This window comes from Pseudorca crassidens, chromosome 7 (assembly GCF_039906515.1).
Source record: "Pseudorca crassidens isolate mPseCra1 chromosome 7, mPseCra1.hap1, whole genome shotgun sequence".
In the NCBI taxonomy this organism is placed as follows: domain Eukaryota; kingdom Metazoa; phylum Chordata; class Mammalia; order Artiodactyla; family Delphinidae; genus Pseudorca; species Pseudorca crassidens.
Window position 1 is genome coordinate 74,981,170 of NC_090302.1, and position 25,903 is coordinate 75,007,072.

Below are 25,903 nucleotides of genomic sequence, written 5' to 3' on the forward strand. Positions count from 1 at the left end.
GATGACCCAGGGCCCAGGATTCTGATGGACCTCTGACTCACGGGAGCTCAGTAAGACTCAAAGCAAGTTGGGCTACTTCTACAATTGAATAAATGGGGGTACTGACAGCCTGACAAGATGTCCTTTCCTTTCAAACCAGAACTTGCTTAATATTGTGGACATACTATAAATCTGTTTATATACTGTGGCCCTTAGGAAGGCCACAAACCATTGTAATATCCAAGAATTTTTCTTTCCCCAAGAACCAATTTTCACCTTGTTGGGAGTGCTCTTTCAGTCCCATTGGGAATACATCATCTTTGACATGGGGAGATTATTCTGGATTATCTGGGTGAACCCACTCTAATCACAGGAGTCTTTAAAGACTGTCAGAAAGAGATATTACAATGGAAGAAGGGTCAGAGACACATGACTCTGTTGTCTTTGAAGATGGAGGAAGGAACATGAGTCAAGGAATACAGATGTTTTTTAGAAGCTGAAAAGAAGGAAACAAATTCTCCCTTAGAACCTCCAGAAAGGAACACAGCCCTTGTTAACACCTTAATCTTAGCCCGGTGACACCCGAGAGACAGACAGACAGAAAGACAGACTTAGTCTGGTGGTCTAGTAGGAAGACTGGTATTCAATAATCACACCAAATTACTAAGAATAATAAATTCTGAAAATTGCAGTGAAGGAAAATGTTCTGTGGAAGGGTATGACACGTGAGCCTAACCAAGGTTCTGGGATAGCCCCTGTGAGGAACTCACATGAGAGCTGAGGGATGAATGATGAGTAAGAATTAACTGCAGAATCATGGGAGGTCTACAGCATTCCTTGCAGGAGAACAGCCTCAACAAAGAACCAGAGACAGAAAGGAGCCTGGTGCATTGTTAGTTGAATGAACTGAAAGGTCACTAGGACTGGAGGGTATTAGGTGAGGGAACGAGGAAGTTGGAGAGGAGGCAGGGGCTCTATCATCCCTGGCAGGTCATGGTATGAATTTTAGATTTTATTCGAAACGTAGTGGGAACCCATTGAAAGGTCTTGAGCAGAGGAGTGCTTGTATTTTAAGAAAGTACTTTGTGGATAGTGAGTTGGAGGGGCAAGAGCAAACCAGGAGATCACAGAGACGGCAACTGCATGGAATCTGAGCAGAGAACTCTAAGAGGGCTTTGTTGGGAGTGTAAAGGCACTCATCCTCTACCCCCATCTCAGAACAGCAGTAAAACTCCAAAGTGTAAGGACCGATCTGATTCTTGACACTTTATTTAGTTCTTCCAAAGCCCTTGAATGCCCCAAACGTGATTGACACCGGACATAACTTTGCTGTCATCAACATCAGCTCTGAGCCTTACTTTGGGGATGGACCAATCAAATCCAAGAAGCTTCTCTACAAACCTGTTCATCATTATGAGGCTTGGCGGCATATTCAAGGTAAGGTTTGGAAAGGAAAGGCTCCAGCTGGAGATGGGGCACCAGGAAAAAAAAATGTTTCCCCAAATATAGAAATCCTTTCTCCCAGTCTCAACCCTCTACCCCCAGTTAGGGGCTGTAGCAGTGGATTCCATTTCAGAGTATTCAAGAAGGAGTTGGGGGGCGGGGGGTGGTCCTCTGAGTTCTGGGGCTATCTTTTTGGAAGTCATGATGTAAAATGGGACACAGAACACACCTGTGTCAGGAGTTACTATCTGCATCAATATTTCCTTTCCAGGCTTCTCTGGATCTCTAATCCCTTTTTGACTCTATCTTGCTTGGTCATGGTGAAAGATACAAGTTTATGCCATGAATAGGGTAACAGGCAAGTCCAGGGCCTGCTGGAAAGGCAGAGACTTAATTTGCTTACATCTGAGGGGTGATTGTTGCTGCTGTATCAAGTTGTTTATTCTTTTTTGTATTTGAGTCTTGCCCTGCCTGCAGGCTCCTAACTCACAGAGGTTTTGAGAGGAATTTGGACCAGAAAGTTTGGGCTGTGGCAGGAAGAGGAGGGGATGTGGGCAAAGAGAGGTACATGCCCCTCCCCCAACTTTTGGGGAAAAAAACCCAAAATGTAATAAAATGTCAAAAGTTCATGAAAACAGTTAAATGTATTTATTTGTAAATTAAATTTATTTTGAAACACAAATGACAATTCTGTTTGTTGCATGATGATGCAAAAGTCACATTTTTTTAAAAAAGAAAGCTGGGCATCATCTATTGAGCCAGCTGCTTTAATCGCACCATCTTATAGCGAGACCTGCCGCTGTCATGCTTGTAGGGAATGTGCAGCCCGCCACCAATACTTTAGTCTCACCATGGCTGTGATTGCCTAAAAAGCGCCCTCTACCCATGAGCTGTCGATAATCAAAGTTACAGAAAAGGAGAAGAAAAAGAGGGATTTGGGCTTAATAATACTAGCTGATTGGGGTATATTGAATGATGTCTTGGTATCATTACTGAGCTCTTCACATTCTTTTGAAGATTCAGCCAAAATTCAGAATCCCAGCAACATAAGGCTGATTTGCTGGACTGCTGTTTCTGTTGCGGATGGCTAGGTCTTTTTAAAAAGCAGCTTTTTAAAAAAACATGGTGTTAATAATCCATCCTCTCTTTGTGGACATCTACGAAGTGGTCTTCTAAAAACCCTTAAACACAGTCCAATACGTTTTCTTACCAACTAGGAATTTATCATATGGTAAGGCAAAAATCTACCTTTGCAATATCGACGGAGAAACAGAATGGCAAAATAGAATAGCTAAAGAGAAAAGAAGCATATGTCATTTGCTTACGGGATCTATTTTCAAGTACTTCAGAATGCTTCATTTGTTAGGACATGACCATCACAAGTTCACTGTCTAGTCATTGGAAGCATACCCTCAAAGAGTCTCTTCTCTTGATAGGTTGATTGCCATCACTGTAGGTACTTGAAAACAGAGGTTATTTTATATTATTCTAATTGAGTTTTTCCCCTAAATCTGATTGGTATTCCATATAGTTGAAGATTTGCGTGGTTTTACTCTACAAATGAAAAGACAAACACACTAGAGCAGAGATGTGTAAGTGGCACAGAGACACTTACATGAAAAAGCCTTATTTTCCTTATATTAGGAACACTGAGGCCCTGAAGATGGGATTGCCTCTCTGTTCTACTCAGACATTGTATTTTTAAAAACCAAACATTAGTTCACCTCACAATAACAACATTCCAGTTTAAAGAATGTAAAAGATTGCCAACTTAAGTTTCCTGAACTTTCCCTCTTCTCAGTGACAAATGAGATTGTTACCCTCAACTATTTGGAACCTCGGACAGAATACGAGCTCTGCGTGCAGCTGGTCCGGCGTGGAGAGGGCGGGGAAGGGCATCCTGGACCCGTGAGGCGGTTCACAACAGCTTCTATCGGTCAGTTGAAGCAAACAGGCATTTATTCAGGAGCTGGGTGGGTGGGGGAGGAAGGGGAAAGAGGAAGGAAGACCAGGAAGGGTGGTGGTGGGTGAGTGGGATGGTGGTGGAAAGGGGTTTGCTTTTGAATGGGTGGGAAAGTGACAGGAAGGCTAGCAGCTTGGAGCCAAACTGGTCCTTTATTTGGGCTGCACTCCTGGTCTGTCTCCCTGGGGGAGGGAGTCTGCAGCAATCCACCGGGACAGAGAAGGAAGCAGATGACCCTTCAGGAAGGCAGGGACATCCCTTAGGAGTTGGGATTTACTTAGCAGCAACTGTGCTCCGTCTTGGCTCCCAAGTTTTACCACCAGCTTCCTGTTTCCATCTTAAGGGCCCAAGACACGCTCTTGCCGCATATGTACTCCAGAAATCCCAGTTTATTTACTTTCGAAAGTAATTTCTAGTTTTTCGAAGTCATTCACGCACGTAGTGAAAACATCAAATAGAATGAAAGGCTTTTACCTATGGAACAGCAGTTCTGGGCTTCCCTGATGGCGCAGTGGTTAAGAATCCACCTGCCAATGCAGGGATCACAGCTTTGAGCCCTGGTCCTGGAAGATCCCACATGCTGTGGAACAACTAAGCCCGTGCGCCACAACTGCTGAGCCTGCGCTCTAGAGCCTGCAAGCCACAACTACTGAAGCCTGTGTGCCACAAATCCTGAGCCCACGTGCCACATCTCCTGAGCCCACATGCCACAACTACTGAAGCCCATGCACCTAGAGCCCGCGTTCCGCAACAAGAGAAGCCACCACAATGAGAAGCCCACACACCGCAATGAAGAGTAGCTCCCCCCCTCGCCGCAACTGGAGAAAGTAGAGTCCCAGAGTGGTTAATAACTTGCCCATGGTAATGCATCAGGTACATTGCCGTACTAGATCTTCAGACTAGATATCTTTTTGTTTCTCCTGCGAGAAGCAAAATATCCAGGTATTTTTTACCTGGGAGTCCAAAGGCACGATGTCCTTATCCCAGTTGATGAGTTTTCCTATTTTTAGTCCATTTACTAAAAGCAGAAGGATATGGAATGATTTAGTGAGAAGCTAGGAAGAACATCAGGCTCTTCTGCAGGGGTTGTGCATCCCTAACAGAGACTCTCCCCTCCACACTCCCCACCTAGAGTTCATCTGACCAGCAGCATCCTTAAAGAACCAAATGAAACTCAGTAGCTACTCTGATGCTTGTAGAAACGTTGCACAAGTAAGGAATGGCTTCCTGGGAACCCACCAGGTAGTAAATACCAAAAATAACACTGGAGACTACATATGACTTAGAGGATAAAGGAATCTCCATGACTGTGATCCAAGGGGCCCCTCATATGTCATCAGGTTGCTGCTAAAAGGCGAATGGTAGTTAATTCTCTCTTAGAGCGGAGCTGATGAATCAAAAGGGGAAGGCCATAATCTGACTCAGATGGAAAGTATTTATGGAACAGAACATAAAACACTGCACAGACCCGTACTGTGCTGTCTTCAGCTCTCAGAATATGTTCCAGCCAGGATGTATTTAGAGATGTCTTGGAATCTATTTCAAAGTAGTTCTCAGGGGTGGGCGGGAAGGGAATTCTTGAAGGTTCATCTTTTCCCAGCGTTTGAATTTTGCTGATGTTTGTTTTTAAATTCATTTGGCAGCTGCACTATTTATAAGTGTGTTGGTTGAGTGATAAAGGCTGGGAAGGCCGGGAGGGGAGGGGAGAGAAGATACTCTGAACACACGGCAGAGAGAGGGCAGGTTGGGAGGGGTGAAGGGTAAGTCATGCTCCCAAAGGGAGGGAAAGGACCATTTATGGGGTTGCTCCTCTGTACCAGGCACAGGCATAGAAGGTTTACATGTTTGCTGCACACCATCAGTCCTCCCTCTGTCTGCTGTCATCGTAAGCCTATCTACCCACGCCAGGTGGCTTATTTCGGAACTTAAACTTTAGAGAAGAGCAAAAGGAGGTGACATCACCTCTCTCAATTTGCAAAGGTTATGGAGAAAAGCCCAATAAGACCTGGAGCATAATGCCCAGCAGGTGGCAGGACCTGATGACTGGTTCTCCCACATCTAAGGGTGGTCAGAACTGACCAGTGAGAGTCCCTCTCCCATTGGGTGGAAACAGACCCTTCCTCTCACCTCTAACCAAGTTTCTCAACCTTTTTATTTTATTTTTTAATTTTTTTAAACTTTTTTTTCATTTTATTGGAATATAGTTGATATACAATGTTGTGTTAGTTTCAGGTGTACAGCAAAGTGATTGTTATACGTATATTCATTCTTTTTCAGATTCTTTATCTTATTGTAATTTTTTAAATTATCATCCTCTAAAGAACTTCTTAGATAGTTTTGTCCTTAAGACAAAATCTCTATTTTGTCTTAATGTCTCTTCTGCCATGGATTGTAATACCACAGATCTGTTTATATATTGTGGCCCTTCATAAACAATTGTCATTATCTAAAATTTTCTCATACCCCAAGAACCAATTTTTGCCCCCTTAGGGGCAATAATGTCCCCACCAAGAATACATGAGTAGAGGATCACTATTCTATGTTTTGAAAATACTTTATATCTGAAGTTTAAAATATCAATATACTATTATTAACTGAAAATTTACAGATTCCTCCACTGTCCATTGGCCCAATATATTTTATGAAGGAAGGAAGGAAGAGAGAGAGAAAATGTTGACAGAGCCCCTAACACCTTCCAAGCATTTTCACCTTCACTATCTCATTTCTCCTCCTGAGTCTGGAAGATGAGTATTTTCATTTCATGCTACATGTGAACTCGGAGAGGTTATGAATTTTCCCAAGGTCACAAAACTAAAGGGGCATGCTCCTGCCTCTTTGATTTCAAAACCCATATTGTTTCTATTCAGTTACCTCTCTGGTAGCCCAGGCTCTTGGGGTCAGAATTGGCGTGTGGTCAGAGTCAAACCTTGATGTGATCAGAGCAGTGCGAGGCCTGGCCTAGCCATCACAGCGTTGTCATGTCTGAAATTTTCCTTGCTAAGGGGAAGTAACCCTGAAATTGCTTTAAAATATATTACTCAAAATGGGAACAGAAACACTGAACCTACAACCCCAGAACCTTGGCAAATCCAGTGTTTCCATTTTTATCAGTTTCCTTCCTTTTTTGCCAGCTGTAGACATGGTTTTTACCAAGTGGTAAGCAGAGTTTTTTCTCGTGTGTTTTAAGTTTTGGAGGGGCTTTTGTACTTTTTCCAATAAACTCTTAATCCCTTGGATGGCTATATCATAATTTATTAAAGCATTTTCCTATTTTGAGCATTTTGGTTTCTTATGATTGTCTGTTATTATAAATAATGTTGTAATGGACATCTTCATGCACCTAGCTTTTCGTTTCCTTGAGTTGTTTCTTCAGGATAAATCCTTGGTAGTCAGACTATACTCCCAAAGTATATGATCATTTCTAGAGCTCTTGAAAAATATTCCCAAGTTGTCCTTCAAAGGGGTTGTATTCCTGTCTTACAATTACTCAAGCTACATACTAGAATATTTTAAAGCTTTGCTATTCTGGTAGGAAAAAGGAAAAGTATTACATGGCTGCTAGCATGTGTTTCTTTGATAGCTTGTGAAAGTGTATATTATTCTAGGAGCCAGGGTTATCCTATAAAGCTGTCCTTTGGGGCTGTTGTTACCTTCACCCTATATAAAAACAATGATTATTCTGGTTTCTCCTAGGTCTTCCTCCTCCAAGAGGTCTCAGTCTCCTACCAAAAAGTCAGACCACTCTAAATTTGACCTGGCAACCCATATTTCCAAGCTCAGAAGATGACTTTTATGTTGAAGTTGAGAGGAGGTCTGTGCTAATGAATAGTGATCAGCAGAATATTAAAGTGCCAGGCAACCTGACTTCAGTGCTCCTTAACAATTTACAGCCCAGGGAGCAGTACATAGTCCGAGCCAGAGTCAACACCAAGGCCCAGGGGGAATGGAGCGAAAATCTCATCGCTTGGACCCTCAGCGACAGTAAGTACCTTATGATGCCCCAGCCTTGCCTGAATGACACTTGGCTGCTGCCATTAGACTTAGCTCCCGTCACTTCAAGTCTGCTTCTTAGAAACCATAAAAGGTAGTTAGTTGTGAATGGAGGCTCATTAGTGCCCCTCACCAACACATCAAATCATTTTAGCAACCTGTAATATATACGAACGCTTCATGTGTTTGGATTTGTGATAATTCAGGCAGGACTGTGCTAAAGTTTACCTTTCCTTTCTATAGAGTTACTTATTAAGTAAATTAATAACATGAATAAGGTTTTCTAGGGCTTGTTGAATCTGTTATATGACAGTTTTTAGGATTGTTGCACACAGATGATGATTCATCTAATTCATCTAATCTTAAAAGCCAAAGAACTCTGCTTGAAAAACTCTTCAAAACAGACAATTCTTGGCATTACAGTATATATATATACTTGAGAGTAATATATATTTGAGAGTAATAAAACAACTTTTCTTTCAAAATATTCTTCAGTTCAGGCTTCTCTCAATCTCATATTGGTCATTAAAAATTAGTTGGAACTTCTAGGGTTTCTTTGTAGAATTGAAAGCTTTTTCGTCATGAGCCAGAGAGTTCTATTTTGATTCACTGCATTAGAACTGTCTGTGCATTTTGGAGTCCTTGGAAAGACTAGGTGTTTCTGGGTCACACCAACCCGTCACTTATGCTAGGATCCTGTGGTCTCTTGTCAAATCCCAAAGTCTGAGGTTCTTTTCTGCAGCTGAGTTGCCACCTCCCCAGTAACAGGTGTGTAAACTGGCTCTTGTTTTTCCAGGCACTCTCTTCTTTTATCCATAACATGTGGAAGTCTCAACGGTTTTGTCTGTTTAGGGATGTCTTCTTCATCTTTAAAAAATCCTGACATTTAGAAGTTATAGGACAATGCAGAGAATAATACAACAAAAACCTACATTTCTACCACACAGAATTAACAACTCTTAACATTTTGTCATATTTGCTTTCAGCCTTTTTGTGGAAGTAATTCCACAATACAGATATATCAAAATCCTCTTTGACCATCATCCCCAATCTAATTCTCTCCCCCTCTCCCCAGAGACAACCAAAATTATGAGTTTATTATGTATCTTTCCATTCAATGTTGTATACTTTTAATACATTAAGTACATCCATAAGTGTGCACATGCATATATAGTCTCCATCTTGCTTTTTGAATATGTCTGCTAAGTGCTTAACATATTTTCTAACAAGTGCTTAACACGGATAGGCCCTATGGACCAGTGGCTAACTACAGACTAATAGGAATCTTATTTCTTCTACTTGAATCTATTTCTTAAAAGCTGTGTGACCTCAGCCAAGTCACTTAACCTCTCTGAGCCTCAATACTTACAGTGAGATTGTTATGAGGAGTCAATGAGTTACTATATGGAAGGGCCTATATAAATGTCAGCTCTCAACATTTTTCTGTTTTCCTCAGTATCAAAAACAGTGTAATAGCAGTTTGTGGAGTAACAGAATTTCCGAGGTCTTAATTTAGTTTAAGGATGGCAAATATGTGATGTGTGTGTGTTGCCATTTTCCTGTCTGCAGCCACTTTTCAAGTCTGCGTCGAGTCCACTACCAACTGATTGGAGTTACCCTCTGAGATAACACTTACTAGCCATTCATGGTTTATGAGCTGATATTAACTCTCTCTCAGAAGCATAATAATCAAAGAGATGGTAATATATCTTAAGTAATATGTTGTTTGTTTGTTTTAAATTTCTAGTTCTTCCTCCTCAACCAGAAAACATCAAGATTTCCAACATCACAGACTCCTCAGCTGTGATCTCTTGGACAATCCTGGATGGCTATTCTATTTCTTCTATTATCATCCGTTACAAGGTTCAGGGCAAGAATGAAGACCAGCACATTGATGTGAAGATCAAGAATGCCACCATCACCCAGTATCAGCTCAAGGGCCTAGAGCCCCAAACAGCTTACCAGGTGGACATCTTTGCAGAGAACAACATAGGGTCAAGCAATCCAACCTTTTCTCATGAACTGATGACTCTTTCTGAATCTCAAGGTTGGTAGAGTGGACAGGTATTTACATAGAATTATTTCTGGAGAGTATCAGAAAAGCCCCACTGTCTTACGATATTTACCCCATATTCGCATCATGTGACATAATTGGGCTGGTAGGCGTCACCATCTCTAAAGAGGTCCTTGGAATGAAAATGCCCCTTGGAAGGATAACCCGTTGATCTGTTATCTATCATGAAAACTTAGGTGAACTTAGCCCATCAGCACTCCCCATCCAGCAACTGAAGCTCTGAGGGATATGAATGTGATTCCATGCAGAAGGAAAACAGAGGACCCAGCTTAGTGGAGACAGCCCTGCGTGGTGCAGTGGGCGCTCCAGGAACCACACTCCACTCTTTCTCAGAACGAACCCTCTTTTAGCTTGGATGACACTATGGTAGTCCAAGTTTTCTTTTACTTTTCAGATCCAGGTTGTGATGTCTCCACATCCACCGTTAACCCCCACTCCAGAGAGAATAAGCCCTTTGAGATAGAGATCGCTCAGAGTGCCAAGCACACGAGGCCCAGTGTTTGAGAGTTTTTGAAATTGAAATATAGTTGATGTAATGTACAATATTATGTTAGTTTCAAGAGCACTACATAGTGATTTGACATTTGCATATATTATGAAATGATCACCACAATAAAGCTAGTAACCATCTGTCTCCATACAAAGCGATTACAATAAGATTGACTACATTCCATATGCTGTATATTACATCCCCGTGGCTTATTTATTTCATAACTGGAGGGTTGTACCTCTTCATCCTCTCCAGTGTTTGTGATTGGTAAAACCTGTTGAATGTAATTAGTGAAAGAGGACCCCGGGGGTGGGAAGAACTGCAGCTCCTGGAGAGCCTTCCCTCTGAGGTCTGTCTGAAATTGTACTTCCTTGCCCTCTGTGCTATACAGCTTGTGCAAGGGAATGTAGCTAGAGGGACATTAGAGGAAAATGGTGATTTCTGCAAATTTATAATTCAGACCAGAGTATTTTTACAGAAAATGTTATAGCACTAAAAACTTCTTGGTTCTCTTGGGGCCTACCTAGGGCTTAAGAAATAAAACCAAGCAAGCCCTGTTCTCAGTGCTGATTCTTTGGAACATGTTTGAAATATGCAAGGAATGATGGGTCTGCCAGTTATAGAGAATTGTATTCAATAGTTTTCACCTGACACTCTTAATAAATGCATAATTTCAATAGTTACTTGTGTTTTGGTAAAACATGTACAGGCCCTAAATCCAAGTTATAAATAAAACACTAAGAGAAAAATTTTAAGACAAGAGGTAACAAAACTAAACAACCCTCATCATTCCATTTCAGACATCTCTTTATGCACGTATAAAACAGAGATAGAAGGAAAGGTAGCTAATCACAAAAGAATAATTGTTAAAAGATAGGATCATGCTCTACATGCTGTTTCTCATAAAAATACATTGAATTTATCTTTATTTGAATTTAAATAAGGGAAAGAAGTGGAGGGGTTATACCATAGTCTTTAATAGTTTATTTTGACCTGAGCCCAAAACTTAATGGTTTTTCCTCTCTCTCTCTTCTTTCCTTCCTTCTTTCTTTGTCCCATTGGTATCCTCAGGTTTTCTCTATCAGCTTTTTTATTTAACATCTTTATTGTAGTATAATTGCTTTACAATGTTGTGTTAGTTTCTGCTGTATAACAAAGTGAATCAGCTATATGTATATATATATCTCCATATCGCTTCCCTCTTGTGTCTCCCTCCACCCTCCCTATCCCACCCCTCTAGGTGGTCACAAAGCACCAAGCTGATCTCCCTGTGCTATGCAGCTGCTTCCCACTAGCTATCTATTTCATATTTGGTAGTGTATATATGTCAAGGCTACTCTCTCATTTCGCCCCAGCTTACCCTTCCCCCTCCCCATGTCCTCAAGTCCATTCTCTACATCTACATCTTTATTCCTGTCCTGCTCCTAGGTTCATCAAAACAATTTTGTTTTTAGATTCCATATATATGCGTTAGCATACGGTATTTGTTTTTCTCTTTCTGACTTACTTCACTCTGTATGACAGACTCTCGTTTGTTTGTTTTTATGGCTGAGTAATATTCCATTGCATATATGTGCCACATCTTCTTTATCCACTCATCTGTTGATGGACACTTACGTTGCTTCCATGTCCTGGCTATTGTAAATAGTGCTTCAGTGAACATTGTGGTACATGACTCTTTTTGAATTATGGTTTTCTCAGGGTATATGCCCAGTAGTGGTATTGCCAGGTCATATGGTAGTTCTATTTTTCATTTTTTAAGGAACTTGCATACTATTCTCCATAGTGGCTGTATCAATTTACATTCCCATCAACAGTGCAAGAGGGTTCCCTTTTCTCCACACCCTCTCCAGCATTTCTTGTTTCTAGATTTTTTGATGATGGCTATTCTGACCAGTGTGAGGTGATACCTCATTGAAGTTTTGATTTGCATTTCTCTAATGATTAGTGATGTTGAGCATCCTTTCATGTATTTATTGGCAATCTGTATATCTTCTTTGGAGAAATGTCTACTTAGGTCTTCTGCCCATTTTTGGACTGGGTTGTTTGTTTTTTTGATATTGAGCTACATGAGCTGCTTGTATATTTTGGAGATGAGTCCTTTGTCAGTTGCTTCATTTGCAAATATTTTCTCCCATTCTGAGGGTTTCCTTTGCTGTGCAAAAGCTTTGAAGTTTCCTTAGGTCCCATTTGTTTATTTTTGTTTTTATTTCCATTTCTCTAGGAGGTGGGTCAGAAAGGATCTTGCTGTATTTATGTCATGGAGTGTTCTACCTATGTTTTCCTCTAAGAGTTTTATAGTGTCTGGCCTTACATTTAGGTCTTTAATCCATTTTGAGTTTATTTTTGTGTATGGTGTTCTAATTTCATTCTTTTATGTGTACCTGTCCAGTTTTCCCAGTGCCACTTATTGAAGAGGGTATCTTTTCTCCATTTTATACTCTTGCTTCCTTTATTAAAGATAAGGTGACCATATGTGCATGGGTTAATCTCTGGGCTTTCTATCCTGTTCCATTGATCTATATTTCTGTTTTTGTGCCAGTACCATACTGTTTTGATTACTGTAGCTTTGTAGTATAGTCTGAAGTCAGGGAGCCTGATTGCTCCAGCTCCTTTTTTCCTTTCTCAAGATGGCTTTGGCTGTTAGGGGTCTTTTGTGGTTACATACAAATTGTGAAATTTTTTGTTCTAGATCTGTGAAAAATGCCATTGGTAGTTTGATAGGGATTGCACTGAATCTGTAGATTGCTTTGGGTAGTATAGTCATTTTCACAATGTTGATTTTTCCAATGAAAGAACATCGTATATCTCTCCATCTGTTTATATCATCTTGAATTTCTTTCATCAGTGTCTTATTGTTTTCTGCATACAGGTCTTCTGTCTTCTTAAGTAGGTTTATTCCTAGTTATTTTATTCTTTTTGTTGCAATGGTAAATGGAAGTGCTTCCTTAATTTCCCTTTCAGATTTTTCATCATTAGTGTATAGGAGTCCAAGAGATTTCTGTGCATTAATTTTGTATCCTGCTACTTTACCAAATTCATTGATTAGCTCTAGTAGTTTTCTGGTAGCATCTTTAGGATTCTCTATGTATAGTATCATGTCATCTGCAAACAGTGACAGCTTTACTTCTTTTCTGATTTGGATTCCTTTAATTTCTTTTTCTTCTCGGATTGCTATGGCTAAAACTTCCAAAACTATGTTGAATAATAGTGGTGAGAGTGGGCAACCTTGTCTTTTTCCTGATCTTAGTGGAAATGGTTTCAATTTTTCACCATTGAGGACAATATTGGCTGTGGGTTTGTCATATATGGCCTTTATTATGTTGAGGTAGGTTCCCTCTATGCCTACTTTATGGAGAGTTTTTATCATAAATAGGTGTTGAATTTTGTTGAAAGCTTTTTCTGCATCAATTGAGATGATCATATGGTTTTTCTCCTTCAATTTGTTAATATGGTGTATCACATTGATTGATTTGCATATATTGAAGAATCCTTACATTCCTGGGATAAACCCCACTTGATCATGGTGTATGATCCTTTTAATGTGCTGTTGGATTATGTTTGCTAGTATTTTGTTGAGGAGTTTTGCGTCTATTTTCATCAGTGATATTGGCTTGTAGTTTTCTTTTTTTGTGACATCTTTGTCTGGCTTTGGTATCAGGGTGATGGTGGCCTCATAGAATGAGTTTCAGAGTGTTCCTCCCTCTGCTATATTTTGGAATAGTTTGAGAAGGATAGGTGTTAGCTCTTCTCTAAATGTTTGATAGAATTCACCTGTGAAGCCATCTGGTCCTGGGCATTTGTTTGTTGGAAGATTTTTAATCACAGTTTCAATTTCAGTGCTTGTGATTGGTCTGTTTATATTTTCTATTTCTTCCTGGTTCAGTCTTGGAAGATTGTGCTTTTCTAAGAATTTGTCCATTTCTTCCAGGTTGTCCATTTTATTCACATAGTTGCTTGTAGTAATCTCTCATGATCCTTTGTATTTCTGCAGTGTCAGTTGTTACTTCTTTTTTATTTCTAATTCTGTTGATTTGAGTCTTCTCCCTTTTTTTCTTGATGAGTCTGGCTAATGGTTTATCTATTTTGTTTATCTTCTCAAAGAACCAGCTTTTAGTTTTATTGATCTTTGCTCTCGTTTCCTTCATTTCTTTTTCATTTATTTCTTATCTGATCTTTATGATTTCTTTCCCTCTGCTAACTTTGAGGTTTTTTTGTTCTTCTTTCTCTCATTGCTTTAGTTGTAAGATTAGGTTGTTTATTTGAGATTTTTTTTTTTGTTTCTTCAGGTAGTATTGTATTGCTATAAACTTCCCTCTTAGAACTGCTTTTGCTGCATCCCATAGGTTTTGTGTCATTGTGTTTTCATTGTCATTTGTTTCTAGGTATTTTTTGATTTTCTCTTTGATTTCTTCAGTGATGTCTTGATTATTTAGTAGTGTATTGTTTACCCTCCATATGTTTGTATTTTTTACAGTTTTTTCCCTGTAATTGATATCATAGCGTTTTGGTCAGAAAAGATACTTGATAGGATTTCAGTTTTCTTAAATTTACCAAGGCTCGATTTGTGACCCAAGATATGATCTATCCTGGAGAATGTTCCATGAGCCCTTGAAAAGAAACTGTATTCTGTTTTTTTTGGATTGAATCTCTTATAAATATGAATTAAGTCCATCTTGTCTATGTGTCATTTAAAGCTTGTGTTTCCTTATTTATTTTCATTTTGGATGATCTCTCCATTGGTGAAAGTGGGGTGTTAAAGTCCCCTACTATTATTGTGTGACTGTCCATTTCCCCTTTTATGGCTGTTAGCGTTTGCCTTATGTATTGAGGTGCTCCTATGTTGGATGCATAAATATTTACAATTGTTATATCTTCTTCTTGGATCGATCCCTTGATCATTATGTAGTGTCCTTCTTGGTCTCTTGTAATAGTCTTTATTTTAAAGTCTATTTTGTCTGATATGAGAATTGCTTCTCCGGCTTTCTTTTGATTTCCATTTGCATGGAATATCTTTTTTCATCCCTTCACTTTCAGTCTGTATGTGTCCCTAGGTCTGAAGTAGGTCTCTTGTAGACGGCATACATATGGGTCTTGTTTTTGTATCCATTCAGCCAGTCTATGTCTTTTGGTTGGAGCATTTAATCCATTTACATTTAAGGTAATTATTGATATGTAAGTTCCTATTACCATTTTCTTAATTGTTTTGAGTTTGTTTTTGTAGGTCTTTCCTTCTCTTGCATTTCCTGCCTAGAGAAGTTCCTTTAGCATTTGTTGCAAAGCTGGTTTGCTGGTTCTGAATTCTCTTAGCTTTTGCTTGTCTGTAAAGGTTTTAATTTTTCCATTGAATCTGAATGAGATCCTTGCTGGGTAGAATAATCTTGGTTGTAGGTTTTTCCCTTTCATCACTTTAAATATGTCTTGCCACTCCCTGCTGGCCTGCAGAGTTTCTGCTGAAAGATCAGCTGTTAACCTTATGGGGATTCCCTCGTATGTTATTTGTTGCTTTTCCCTTGTTGCTTTTAATAAGTTTTCTTTGTATTTAACTGTTGATAGTTTGATTAATATGTGTCTTGGCATGTTTCTCCTTGGATTTATCCTGTATGGGACTCTCTGCACATCCTGGATACTTCCTTTCCCATATTAGGGAAGTTTTCAACTGTAATCTTTTCAAATATTTTCTCAGACCCTTTCTTTCTCTCTCCTTCTTCTGGGACCCCTATAATTCAAATGTTGGTGCATTTAATGTTATCCCAGAGGTCTCTGAGACTGTCCTCAATTCTTTTCATTCTTTTTTCTTTATTCTGCTCTGTGGTAGTTATTTCCACTGTTTTATCTTCCAGGTCACTTATTCATTCTTCTGCCTCAGTTATTCTGCTATTGATTCCTTCTAGAGTATTTTTAATTTCATTTATTGTGTTGTTCAGTATTGTTTGTTTGCCCTTTATGTCTTCTAGGTCCTTGTTAAACATTTCTTGTATTTTCTCCATTCTATTTCCAAGATTTTGGATCATCTTTACTATCAATATTCTGACTTCTTTTTCAGATAGACTGCCTATTTCCTCTTCATTTGTTTGGTCTGTTGGGTTTTTACCTTGCTCCTACATCTGCTGCATATTTCTCTGTCTTCTCATTTTGCTTAACTTACTGTGTTTGGGGTCTCCTTTTCACAGGCTGCAGGTTCGTAGTTCCCTTTTTTTTTGGTGTCTGCCCCCAGTGGGTGAGGTTGGGTCAGTGGCTTGTGTAGGCTTCCTGGTGTAGGGGACTGGTGACTGTGTTCTGGTGGATGAGGCTGGATCTTGTCTTTCTGTTGGGCAGGGCCATGTCCAGCGGTTTGTTTTGTGGTGTCTGTGAACTTATTATGATTTTAGGCAGCCTCTCTGCTAATGGGTTGGGTTGTGTTCCTGTCTTGCTAGTTGTTTGGCATGGGGCGTCCAGCACTGCAGCTTGCTGGCTGTTGGGTGGAGCTGGGTCTTAGTGTTGAGATGGAGATCTCTGGGAGAGCTCTTGTCAATTGAGATTATGTGGGGCCGGGCAGTCTCTGGTGGTCCAATGTCCTGAACTTGGCTCTCCCACCTCAGAGGCTCAGGCCTGACACCAGGCCAGAGCACCAAGACCCTGTCAGCCATGTGGCCAGGTATGCGGGGGGTAGTTTCTTGCCTTTTGGGAAGTCTGAGGTCTTCTGCCAGCGTTCAGTAGGTGTTCTGTAGGAGTTGTTCCACATGTAGATGTATTTTTGATGTATTTGTGGGGAGGAAGGTGATCTCTGGGTCTTACTCCTCCACCATCTTGAAGGTCCCCCTGCAATAGGAGCCTCCACTGAAGATGCCAAACTCCACAAAAGCAACAGGTGCAGAGGCTTTTTTTTCAGAGGTTTTGCAGATTGTTGTTTTTTGTTTGTTTTCCTTTGTACTTCGTCTGGTTTCAGTTTTTCACAGGGTGCTTCATGCAGAGGCCTTGCATCCGGCCCTTCAGATCAGAGTGCGTAGTAAGAAAATCTCCATCAGCTCTTTAAAACAAGAAAAAAGCCAAAGCAGACACTATGCTCTTTAGAGTTGCAGAGCTTTAAAGCTTTTCTAGGTGGTTAAATTGTGCAGGGAGGTTTAGTCACTTACCCAAAGTCATAGATCTAATTAGCCATTCTCACTATTGCTCGGTAATGTTCGTCTGCTTGGGCCTGTACTTGGAAGTGAAAGTTGAACAAAGGACAACAATTAGTGATTAGCATGTTGCCATTTTAAAAAAATGCCTTTTGCACATTTCTTTGAACTTAGAACAGCCCTGTGAGTCATCTCCATTGAGTTCCAGAAAATAAACGAGTAGCCCAAGGTCACCTAGCAGGGCTCAGGCTGGGCTCAGGCTGCCATTACACTCCCATTACACTGTGACTTCTCTCTCTACCTAGACTAACCTGCTCCTTCTCCTGTGTTCTCTGGCACAGCCCCAGCAGACCTCGGAGGTGGGAAGATGCTGCTGATCGCCATCCTTGGCTCAGCGGGAATGACCTGCCTGACGGTGCTGTTGGCCTTTCTGATCATGTTGCAGTTGAAGAGGGCAAACGTCCAAAGAAGAATGGCCCAAGCCTTCCAAAACGTGGTATGTCTCATCTTCCTAATAGTAATAAGTGCAAGTCCACATATATGCAGAACCTTCATTTTAAAGATGTGGGTCAAAAATTTTACCTGTAAAGCAAATATTTCCCTTAGGCAAGTTTCATCTTTTCTTTGTCTTCCATTATGAAATGGGAGATAAATAGCATGACTATATGATTTCTTGTCCAAATCAGAACAATTCTAAGAATGAAAAGGTTGCTCTTAATAAGTATGCAGGAGACCAAGCCTAAAGCAGGACTACTGCCCCATCAGAAAGAGAATACAGTCATACTAGTAATAAGTCACCAGCGAGGGTAATCTTGTAATATAAGGAAATGAACATTTTTGGTAATGAAGGGCATAAGGGTAACCAGACCTCAGAGTGATAGGTAATGAAGATTTGCACTAGACCAGTTTTCCCCACATTTCCCTGTTTCCAGTTTCCATTTTGTACCTCTAATATCTCTTTCAATTCTATTATCCCTCCTATATGTATGGATTACATATACGTGTGTATCTCCATTCCTGTGCACCCTTCGGTCTGCAGCCATAGTTCGTGGTGCTTGGCATGGCCTCTTTCTTTCATCTAGGAATTTTGACCAGTAAAAAGTTTAGAAAATCCTACTTTACCTATAGGCACCCTAGTTGAGTCCTTTGCTATACTACAGCCTGAACATTTCTCTAGTTCGTGGTTTCAAGCTCTGTAAAATTAATCTGTACCCAACTTTATTGATTCTGTATATGAAACATTGAGTACAATTACATATTCCAAATGAGGTATACCTTCCTGTACATGAGTCCCTGAGATTCCCTTCAGTACAGAACAAGGGAGGCTCTGTAATCCAACTCCTTGCCAGAGCTGGCTCAACTCAGGCTGTCCCTGTAGAGGAAGGACCAGCAAGGGGGTAGAGAGTGCTAGAGCGCATCATGGTACTGATGCTTTGTCCTGATACCATCAGCAGCCACTGAAACTCAGGAGAAAAGGAGACACCCTGTTGGGTTTTGCTCTAAGCATCAGTCATCTTGGGGCCAGTGTCTGCGCCAGAGTGGGCTTGAGAGATTCTGAGCTTTAGGAAAAGTTGGAGAGAGTGAGTAAGAGCCAAGAATAGACCAAGATGACGCTAGGAAACAAAGCTCTCACAGAGGTTTGTCCTGTGACTGACCCAGATAGGTCTCTGAGCTCTTTTCCAAATCAGAACTCAACACCGGCTCATTCCACAGCAGAGTAGAAACTCAAGTGTGACTAACTCAGGGATGTGCTACTTCGTGGCATACATGCTGTTATCCTCCCCTCCCTCACCTCTGCAGACATAACTAATTGATTGTGGCGTGCTTTGCCACTGAGGCCTGTGATCGTGCCCATGCAGCTCTATAGGCAGCCACTTCATCTGAGTGGGCCTGTTCAATGAACCCTATTTCCGTTTTCATTCTAGAATTGGATACAGTATTTCTTTTTTCACCCAGTGTGGGTACCAATCAGGAGGTATTATGTATCTTAAAATTATGAAAAATCCTGACACAAAACCATTATTTTTCTAGCGGGAAGAACCAGCTGTGCAATTCAACTCAGGAACTCTGGCCCTGAACAGGAAGGCCAAAAACAATCCAGATCCTACAATTTATCCAGTGCTTGACTGGAATGACATCAAATTTCAAGATGTGATTGGGGAGGGTAATTTTGGCCAGGTCCTGAAAGCTCGCATCAAGAAGGATGGGTTACGGATGGACGCTGCCATAAAGAGAATGAAAGGTCAGTGCTTGGACTGCTCGAGTCAGCATTTTACTAGGGTGGGGGGACAGCTTGACTTCCTGTTGAATCTTTCCTCTAAGGTCTTACACTCTAAACAAAAAATTGGCGTGGTGTCAGATAGAGCTGTTATGTGCAACTGAAGGTGATGTTTCCTTTGAGGGTCAGGATGTAAACACGAAGGCATAAGCTACTTAGATACTGCTGTCTTGATTCCTTGGGTTGTGAGAATACAGATTCTCTGTCATACCCTGCTGACTTTGGGGGAGCATTATTTTTCTTAATCCAGTGGTTCTCAAAACATCCGAATCACCTGGAAGGCTTGTTAAAAAACCAGATTCTTCGGCTCCACCCCACAGTTTCTGACACAGTAAGTCTGGCGCAGGGCCACAGAACTTGGATTTCTAATTAGTTCCCATGGGATGCTGATTCTGAGGCTGGGGAGACCACACTTGGCAAACCACTATCTTCATGGTTTATCTGCATCAACATTCCTAGAAATATTGTTAGAAATGCATCTACTTGGGTTTCTCCCCCTCATGGTTCTACTGTATTCTAATTTCTGGGATGACGCATGAAACATCTGTGTTTTTAAGCTTGCTCAGTGGCTCTTCTGCACACTCAAGTTTGAAAACCCTTGATGTATGGTCACAGGAACTAGATCTTTTCCAGTTGTGTTCAAGACTGCTTGGGGGAAGAAAAAAAAAAAAAAAAAAAAGACTGCTTGGGGCCTATCCATTTCATCAGATCTTCTGAGAAAGCAGAATGACTTGTTCCCTGGCAATACTAGCTGTCTTCTCTTCCGGGTGAAATGACAGTTTAGAAATGACTGTGAAGCTGCACTGTTGCTTTCACAGCACACAGGCTTGAAAAGTGGCGTCTTAGAGCCAGCAACGTAATTACTAGTTTCATCGGGCAGCTCCATAGTAAGGGCTCTCTGAGGTTGCTGATGGGTTTTCCTTCTTTTTGACGGCAATATTAAGCCTAAGATGACAATTAACCCTAAATCTTTTCAAATCTTCGTTGTTTTCCACATTGCTAGAAAACACTATGTCAGAAAATGAACAAAACAACATAAACACAGTATCATTTATGCTTAGAGACAGTAATGTTTCTAACCCCACACACACACCCACACCCACACACACACCCACCCCTTGCTTAGCATCCAGAAATCCCTTTTTCATTTTGCTACTTTAGTTACAGGGAACTTTAGGAAGCAGTAAAAATAGTGAGAGGAGAGAGGGTGCAGAACTTGGTAGCATCAGTGTTTATTGGCATCTGACCTGAGCTGATTGTCTATCTCATGCCCATGTGAAGAGGTAGGATAGCTTAACAGGGCACCAGGGCAGACACTTTTTGCAGGAAAAGTCATGCATGCAAAGAGGGCAGCTACTGACAACCTTATTATAAAGAGCTTTGTTTTTTAAATGCTTCCAAGGTATTGACCCTCAGGTCCCTGTGGTATAAACAGGGTCCTTGACTTGGAATTGCCTACTTGTCAGCCTTATGGGTACCCTTAGCCCATATGAAACAACCCCATCATTTCCAAGCATGTTCAGGGATGCACATGGCTACCAGCTCCCTTCTCACCCTTTCCCCCAATGTTATTTCTTCAAAAAGCCATAATAGCATACTGTCACCGACTCAAGGCTGATCAGCCAGTTGTGCACTGGCCAAAGAGCTTTCTCTTCAGCCTGACTGGTGGTTCTCCCTCTGATCAAAGTGCTAGCGGACAGATGGAATGAAAGGAACAGAAATAAATGCAACCGTTTCCTGACTACCAAGCAACTTCTATGAAAATGTCATTGAGATTTGAGTTTTTTCAGTAGGACTGGTTTATGAAAAAAGTAAAGTTATCATAATAAAGCAAGGTGTGTACACTACTGGTGATGTTTCACTACAACTTTGTTTTTATCCCTGAGCATATTTGTCTCTGGACGGTAGAGTTAGCTGGGAGAGCCAGAGTCTAAGAGCCAGATCATTTCCCTGGGTATTTGAGAGCTTCAACAGGAAAACTTCAGAGCAGTGGTTCTCAAGCAGGGGTGATTTTGCCCCCGGGGGGACATTTGGTGATTTCTGGATACATTTTCAGTTGGGCTACTGGTATCTAGTGGGTCAGGTCAGAGGTGCAGCTAAACATCCTACTTTGTACAGGACAGCCCCCAACAATAAAGAAGCATCTGCATTATAGTCATCTCTGATTTCTATACAGTTTTCCAGACCTAATGGTGGCTGAGTGTACCTGAAGGTTCTGGGAAGCAGAGGGGGGACAGTTGTTTCTGAAGAGGTGTAACAGAAAGGGATCAGTACTCTTTACTTTCTTCCCAGAATATGCTTCCAAAGACGACCACAGGGACTTCGCTGGGGAACTGGAGGTGCTTTGTAAACTTGGACACCACCCAAACATCATCAATCTCTTAGGAGCGTGTGAACATCGTGGTAAGATGCTCTTTTCCTGTCTTTCCTGCCAGATTGTTTTTTTAAAAAAAAAAAAAAACAGGCACATTCCATATTGAAATTAGGAAAGACAGTCATGTAAGATTGTTATCTATTTTTTTTTTTAAGTTGCAGTTTCAGTCTGAATGTCTGGTCCCATTAATAGATTGTGCTGAGATTTAGTATCTTTTTGAAGGTAGATCCCAAGGCTGAATCTTTTGGCCTCTGATGTGGTTCAGCTATTACTGCCCCAAAAGATCCATGGCTCCTACATGCCTCTACCTTTGCTAATCCAGAGGTTTTCTCAGCTACTACTAAGTGGATTGAGGCAGCCCTCAGCACCAGGAAGAGTGAAGTAGATTGGTTCTTGTTAGTTGCCTACCTTTTCATTTTCCCTCCAAACCCAAGGAACTGATATTCTGAATGTTAAATCTGTGAATGCCATTAATCTACTGTAATGTGAAAGCACTGGTGATGCTTAGGTTAAAATAATAATAAGCTTATATCTAATAGGATCAATACTTTGTTTTTATCCAAAACAATGTCCTGTGCAATAACACTGAAGTTTTACAACTGTCCTATGTCACACATACTCTTAAGTCCAACTTATATGATTAATTCAAGTATTTACTGAGTATTTCCTATTGTAATGCGTGTAATTAGCTGTGAGTGAGTAGGTAACAAGAAATCTTTCATGGCTTTACCTCTGCTCGCTACCTGGGTTTGTAGGTCTAAATCTATGCTTAATCTTAATTTCTCATGGAAAAATTTGCTCCAACAAAAAAGCTCCACACAGTAATTATTTACAAACTTGACAACCTCTTGTTGACTTTGCAGCACAAATACCAACAATGGAAAAGAGACTACTTCCTTTTCCTCAATTTATTAAACTAAAAATACTGGTACTTCAAACAATATATCATTCTGTGATCCAATAAGGGTGTAATTCTGAAAGCCAGATCATGTCTCTTAGGTTAAATAATGAAGTAATGTCATTTATTTTTGAGCTATTTCCTGAGAACAGTAATCAGCATGGGACAGCAGTAAATGAAAGTTAAAAAAAAAAAAGAAAAAGAAACCGACAACAACAGAAGAATGTACATCTTTTAAAATTTTGCTCTCTCGTCACATTATTGGTTGGCTCTTAAAATTTATAATTCAGGAAAGAAGTGAGAAAGCACATTCACACCAGAATTGAAGTATATCTTTCCTTATAGTACAACAAGATTCAGTGCTAGATTATTTTGTTGTTGAGAATTTCACTTTCTTAGAATATCTTTGAAGTTTAAATTCATTCAACATTAAAAAAAAAAAACCAAATAATTCACCTTTAAAAGACAGTAAAACCACTTTACTTTTCATGGGCTCCAAAGATCAATGTTTTTATCAAAGGAGCTTACATTTTATTAAAAAGGAAAAAGGAGAAAGCAATTTGGAATAAAGATAAGACACTGCACCATAGTTTCCTCTAGGAACTATTTTGTTTTATTTTTTTCCTAAAAGGTTGAGTTTTCTGGTTTCTGTAAGCAAAAATGCAATCCCTGACACTAGACTCTGCTGACTAGTGACCTACTCAGCAATATAGTGACTTATTCCAGATTTTAGGGAGGAGCAGAAGGCAGGAGAGAGAGAAATTACCTGGTGTGGGTCCTTCTGCTATGGATATTGAATCATTGTTTTTTGATTAAAAAAAAAATAACCTCGGGCTTCCCTGGTGGCGCAGTGGTTGCGAGTCCGCCTGCCTGCCGATGCAGGGGACACGGGTTCGCGCCCCGGTCCGGGAAGATCCCGCGTGCCGCGGAGCGGCTGGGCCCGTGAGCCGTGGCCGCTGAGCCTGCGCGTCTGGAGCCTATGCTCCGCAAAGCGAGAGGCCGCAGCGATGAGAGGCCCGCGTACCGCAAAACAACAACAACAACAACAAAACGTCAGGAAAAGCTAGATTCATATTGGAATACATGCCTGGCTCATATTAGGTTCTTGATATTCAATATTGATTGAATAAAAAAATGAAAGGTGATGTGGACTAGCTGTCTTCGATCGTCTGGAAGCAAATGCTTTGATTTCATTCTACTAGTGTCACCGAGTAGGTGACAGGAAGCCCTCTATGTTTGGTAGAGGTGGGGAGGGGAACCCCGAGAGCAAGCACTTTAAGTATTGCAGGAATGATGTCACTTGTCTTCCTCCTGGCCCCAGCATTACCGAGGTTGGTACCACTAGATGTGTAACTTTACGATAAAACAGAGGTTTATAAGCGTTTCCCGAGAATCATAGCACATCTCAGAAATATCACAGCAGCTTAGGGTTACCGATAAAGTGGTGCTCTCTCCCTTCCCGCACAGGCTACCTGTACCTGGCCATCGAGTATGCCCCCCACGGCAACCTCCTTGACTTCCTGCGCAAGAGCCGCGTGCTGGAGACGGACCCTGCGTTCGCCATCGCTAACAGCACCGCCTCCACGCTGTCCTCCCAGCAGCTCCTCCACTTTGCAGCAGATGTGGCCCGGGGAATGGACTACTTGAGCCAAAAACAGGTTCGTCCTGAGGACCTTGCTTTGGACATCTTTCCTCTGAAATTCTCTCTGGAATCAGAGTTTAGATAAGTTTGTACATTTGTTTTTGGTCGCTCTCTCTTCCTTAATTCCTTCTTACAATCTTCTAACTTTCATATCTTTGCTAATATTCCATCTGTTTATGTAGAAGTTCATGCCCAACACTGACGGTATGTTTATCTAGTGACTCTCATCATGTATATTTGGTGAGGAGCCTTCACCGATCTTAGCTTGGCATGGCTCTAAATAACGCACAGTAGCAGAGGCCATTCATGGCAGCTGGAAGATTTCATGACCTGGTTTTTCTCCCAGGTTGCTCCTCCAGAGACATGTGGGTCATTCGGCAGAATCCACTCACTGAGCATTTAGGAGAGGAACTTTAAGGGAACTGGATTCTGGTGACTTTTGAAAACCCCTTTTCACACTGACCTCTCTGTTTCCCAAAGCTCTTGCCCCTAGGCAAGAAACAAAATGGAGTGAAAAAGCAAATGCGATGCTGAAAATACATGATTTTTTTTTTTAATTTCAGTTTATTCACAGGGACCTGGCTGCCAGGAACATTTTAGTTGGTGAAAACTACGTAGCCAAAATAGCCGATTTTGGATTGTCCCGAGGTCAAGAAGTGTATGTGAAAAAGACGATGGTAAGTTCAGAACAGACCCCGATGAGATCCTTTCCGGGACACCCCTCCCTCTCCTGATGTTGTTTCTCTTAGAATACCATCCTTCTGTGACGACTGAGGCCTCTGACCGTTTTCCCCATTGGATAATGCCCTGGCCCAGCAAACATCCTTTCTCATTTTTGATTCCTAAAATGACTGGAGGGTCCACGTTTACCCATGAAGAAGGCCCTGTCACATGTGGCCAAGTAATGGAACGTGCAAGCCTAGTGCTGCAGGGACCCAGGTCTACATCCAGCCCAGACCCTGAGGTCTGCTCTCACTCAGAAACCTCTGGAGAGTTCCCACAGTCCCCTTTTGCACAGCAAACTTAGGAGGGGGAAAAAGACACTTAATATACCTTCTAAAACATCAAGGAAATCAATGAATGAGGTTCCTAAATCCCAAGGATGCTCTAGAGAGAAACTCATAACTTCTAAAGGCTCATATAAGATTTCCCTCTTTGCCAAAAGTTCTCTGCTCACTTTTCAAGCCCCGATCAAATCCACTTTCACCTAATGATACCTAGTCTCCTAAACATTCATATTTTATCTTCAAATACGAGCTCCCGGGAGAACCTCACCACAGTGTTAGAAGAGAGAAGCTGGACTCATTCTGCTACTTTTGTCCGCCCTAGAATCATAAAGCCCTGGACATGCCACATTCCTGGACATTAGTGCTGTGCCGACAACATGCCACCACTCTCTGCTTGCCCTGAGCGGGTGGGCAATGCAGGGTGTTGGGGGTGACACACCCTGTAGTCTTTGCACGTGTTGGGTAGGTCCAGTCCACTGGCCTGGCTCTCCCAGCATTACCCGGGCTCAGCTTTCTTGGGATGACTCCAGTTCTTATAACATATAGAGGGTCCTTTTACTTTTGTGGGTACCAAATTGCCTCCTAGCAAGGCTCAGGCTTCTGTGTTTATCCTCAAGCTCAGGTTTCCTTTCTCTTCAATATCCTTATTTTAGTTACTGACAAGA

At 41.1% G+C, this 25,903-nt stretch overlaps 1 protein-coding gene across 2 annotated transcripts in view; it reads left to right on the plus strand.

The window, feature by feature from the left end:
- TEK (TEK receptor tyrosine kinase) overlaps positions 1–25,903 on the plus strand; it is a 103,929-nt gene that overhangs the window by 68,426 nt on the left and 9,600 nt on the right. The window contains exons 10-18 of one of the 2 annotated variants that reach the window (XM_067744551.1): positions 1,255–1,416; positions 3,224–3,358; positions 7,079–7,366; positions 9,123–9,422; positions 17,381–17,535; positions 19,071–19,281; positions 21,610–21,720; positions 24,057–24,247; positions 24,795–24,908. In XM_067744551.1, the coding sequence (XP_067600652.1) occupies positions 1,255–1,416; positions 3,224–3,358; positions 7,079–7,366; positions 9,123–9,422; positions 17,381–17,535; positions 19,071–19,281; positions 21,610–21,720; positions 24,057–24,247; positions 24,795–24,908 (1,667 nt within the window). The remainder of the gene's footprint in view (positions 1–1,254; positions 1,417–3,223; positions 3,359–7,078; positions 7,367–9,122; positions 9,423–17,380; positions 17,536–19,070; positions 19,282–21,609; positions 21,721–24,056; positions 24,248–24,794; positions 24,909–25,903) is intronic. The other variant, XM_067744552.1, reaches the window with a different exon arrangement.